Source organism: Amphimedon queenslandica, unplaced genomic scaffold (assembly GCF_000090795.2).
Source record: "Amphimedon queenslandica unplaced genomic scaffold, v1.1 AMPQUscaffold_8381_Cont19675, whole genome shotgun sequence".
NCBI lineage: Eukaryota > Metazoa > Porifera > Demospongiae > Haplosclerida > Niphatidae > Amphimedon > Amphimedon queenslandica.
In genome coordinates this window covers 1-2,524 of record NW_003551342.1, presented here as the reverse complement: position 1 = coordinate 2,524, position 2,524 = coordinate 1, and the positions used below count along the sequence as shown (strand labels likewise).

At 32.7% G+C, this 2,524-nt stretch overlaps 1 protein-coding gene across 1 annotated transcript; it reads right to left on the bottom strand.

Annotated features, from left to right (window-relative positions):
• Positions 1 to 10: 10 nt before the first annotated feature.
• LOC105315741 (uncharacterized) lies at positions 11 to 2,438 on the bottom strand (the record flags this gene model as incomplete). Its single annotated transcript, XM_011410483.1, has 7 exons — positions 11 to 55; positions 107 to 229; positions 476 to 595; positions 655 to 771; positions 820 to 902; positions 959 to 1,085; positions 1,140 to 2,438. Coding segments are annotated over 7 exons (1,914 nt in total), but the record flags the coding sequence as incomplete, so codon positions are not given.
• Between the last annotated feature and the right edge of the window lie 86 nt (positions 2,439 to 2,524).

The following is a 2,524-nucleotide window of genomic DNA, read 5'->3' as shown; positions in this document are numbered from 1 at the left end:
ATACAGGTACTTCTTAAAGGACATACTCCAGGATCCTCAATGCATTCATTAATATCTAAATGAAGATTGTATCACAATACACACAATATACAGTAACTGTACATACCATCACAAGATGAATTATCATTCATTAGTTTGTATCCAGTATTACATTGACAGTAATAGCTTCCATTAGTGTTAAAACAGAGTTGTTGACAGCCACTGGTACCCATTGAACATTCATCAATATCTGTATGTACATGTATGGGAAAGGAATGTTGAGTAACAACACTACAAAGACAACAGTAATTAGATTGTGGGTAAGTGGCGATACTACAAAGGAGTCACATAACATGTTTACTATTAGTCTTAAAAATCTAATTCTAAAAGGACTGCCTTTTGGTTATTACAATTGGTCGACAAAGAATACAAAATATGGCTGAACAAAGGCTTCTTTTAGCATTTTTTCATTACAAAGTATAACTTATACTCTTACCAGTACAGTTTCCATATCCATTATCTTTATATCCAGCTCTACAAGAACAGGTGTATGATCCAACTGTATTACTGCAAGTTTGTGTACAATTGTGATCAACAGTCTCACATTCATTAATATCTGTGTAAACAGGTACATCATGTTAAAAGTTCAAGTAACAATGTATTTAATTATTTTACCTTCACAAGTTGAATTGTCATTTATAAACTGATATCCAAGGTTACACTCACAAGTATATGATCCTTGAGTGTTTATACATATTTGATTACACACATCAAGACTACATTCATTAGTATCTGTTCATACAAGTAAGTAGGATCATACATATAATTGGGTAAACTAACCAGTTCTACACCTGTCTCCAGTCCAGCCAGGATTACATACACAACTGTTAGTTGGTACACAATATCCATTACCACATACTGGACTACATAATGCTAGACAAATTAATTTAATGTAATAGATCCAGATCTACTGCAATACAATTCATGTATATAGTTGATCCATACCTTCATCACACTGATCTCCAGTCCAACCATCAAAACATTGACAAAGTTATCAGCAACACATATACCATTACCACAAGAAAAATTGCAAACTGGAATCACATCTAACAAAAATGCATGTACATTCATTTAAAGTAATAACATGTCTGAATACTTACTTGGTACTAATGAAATTACTGCTGGTCGTCCATGAATTCCAAATATGTAGTCATACTCCTGGACTTGAACTGATAATTTTCCATTTATACCAGTATGAACTACTGAATGATTACTAAAATATCTATTAGATTCAATTTCAGTTCCGTATGCTACAATATTCCTTTTAGAATCATATATTGCTGTCCAGTTTAATGTTGCTAGTCCATTATGTAGAATAGCTGTTGGAGAAAATCCTTCAACTGATGCTGTAATAACAAGCTTAAAATAACGGGAAAAAAAATATCCAGTATGATCGAACTCAATTTTTTGTAGATATTGTTCCATTGGTGGTATCAATACCATAGTTGCATAATAGAAATATGAGTGAGGGAACAGGACGACAAATATTGGTTTATCAGCCTCCATGAAACAATATTTAGTTATGTTATACTCATATGAACCAACTGCACCATTAGTAGAGTATCTTGTAGTGTTAGTGGTTCCATTACAGTATATTGTTATACTAGTATTGGTTTGTGAAGTGACTGTCTTTATATAAGAAGAATATAGTGATCTGTCACTTAGATTAATAAAGTGTGTCAGAATGAATCTTTTACCCCAAATTATTGTTGGAGGAACTTGCAACTGCATCTCATTACAGTAAAAGCGTTCTATCATATAAGGAGTACCGCCACAATCATGACCAGTAATAACAGTCAGTGGTTTATTAGAAATAATGTGTGTTCCTGATATATCACTTCCATTCCCTTTACCCAGCAATAGCGTCTGTCCCTCATGTAGTGTAATAGTATGAGAGTTACCTTTAGTTACTAATATATCATCACTCCCATTCTTTTGTACATCAATAGGAATGAAGAGATCAACTGTTGGTATAATACTAATGACAGTATTATTAATACAACCAACTAGAAGAACTTGACTAAGAGTATGGTTATAATAACTACTAGTTGAAACAGCATAATATTCATACTGACTAACCCCTGGGTACTCATGATATGGTAAAATGAGATACTCAGTGTAATAATCGAAAAATGATACACTTATTGGTTGATCACTAGTCAAATGAATTCCCTTAAATCGATCTGCAAAAGAATTGGAATGTGTACGGAAGCGCCAAGAAAGATATACATATGGATCTGGTCTATTCTTTGTTACTGTTCCATTTCGAGTATAATTGAACGATTCAATAGTGATGTTATATGTGACATTGAGAGGAGACAAAGTCGAAATTGTAAGATATCCACTGCTTCTCATTAATCCAAAGTAAAAACTAGTAGCAGAATTATTATAACTCTCTCCTAAAATAATAAAATAGTTATTTATACAGGCTAGATCTAGAATCTACTAGAATCCAAAGTGACATGTACTTACCATGACCTAATTG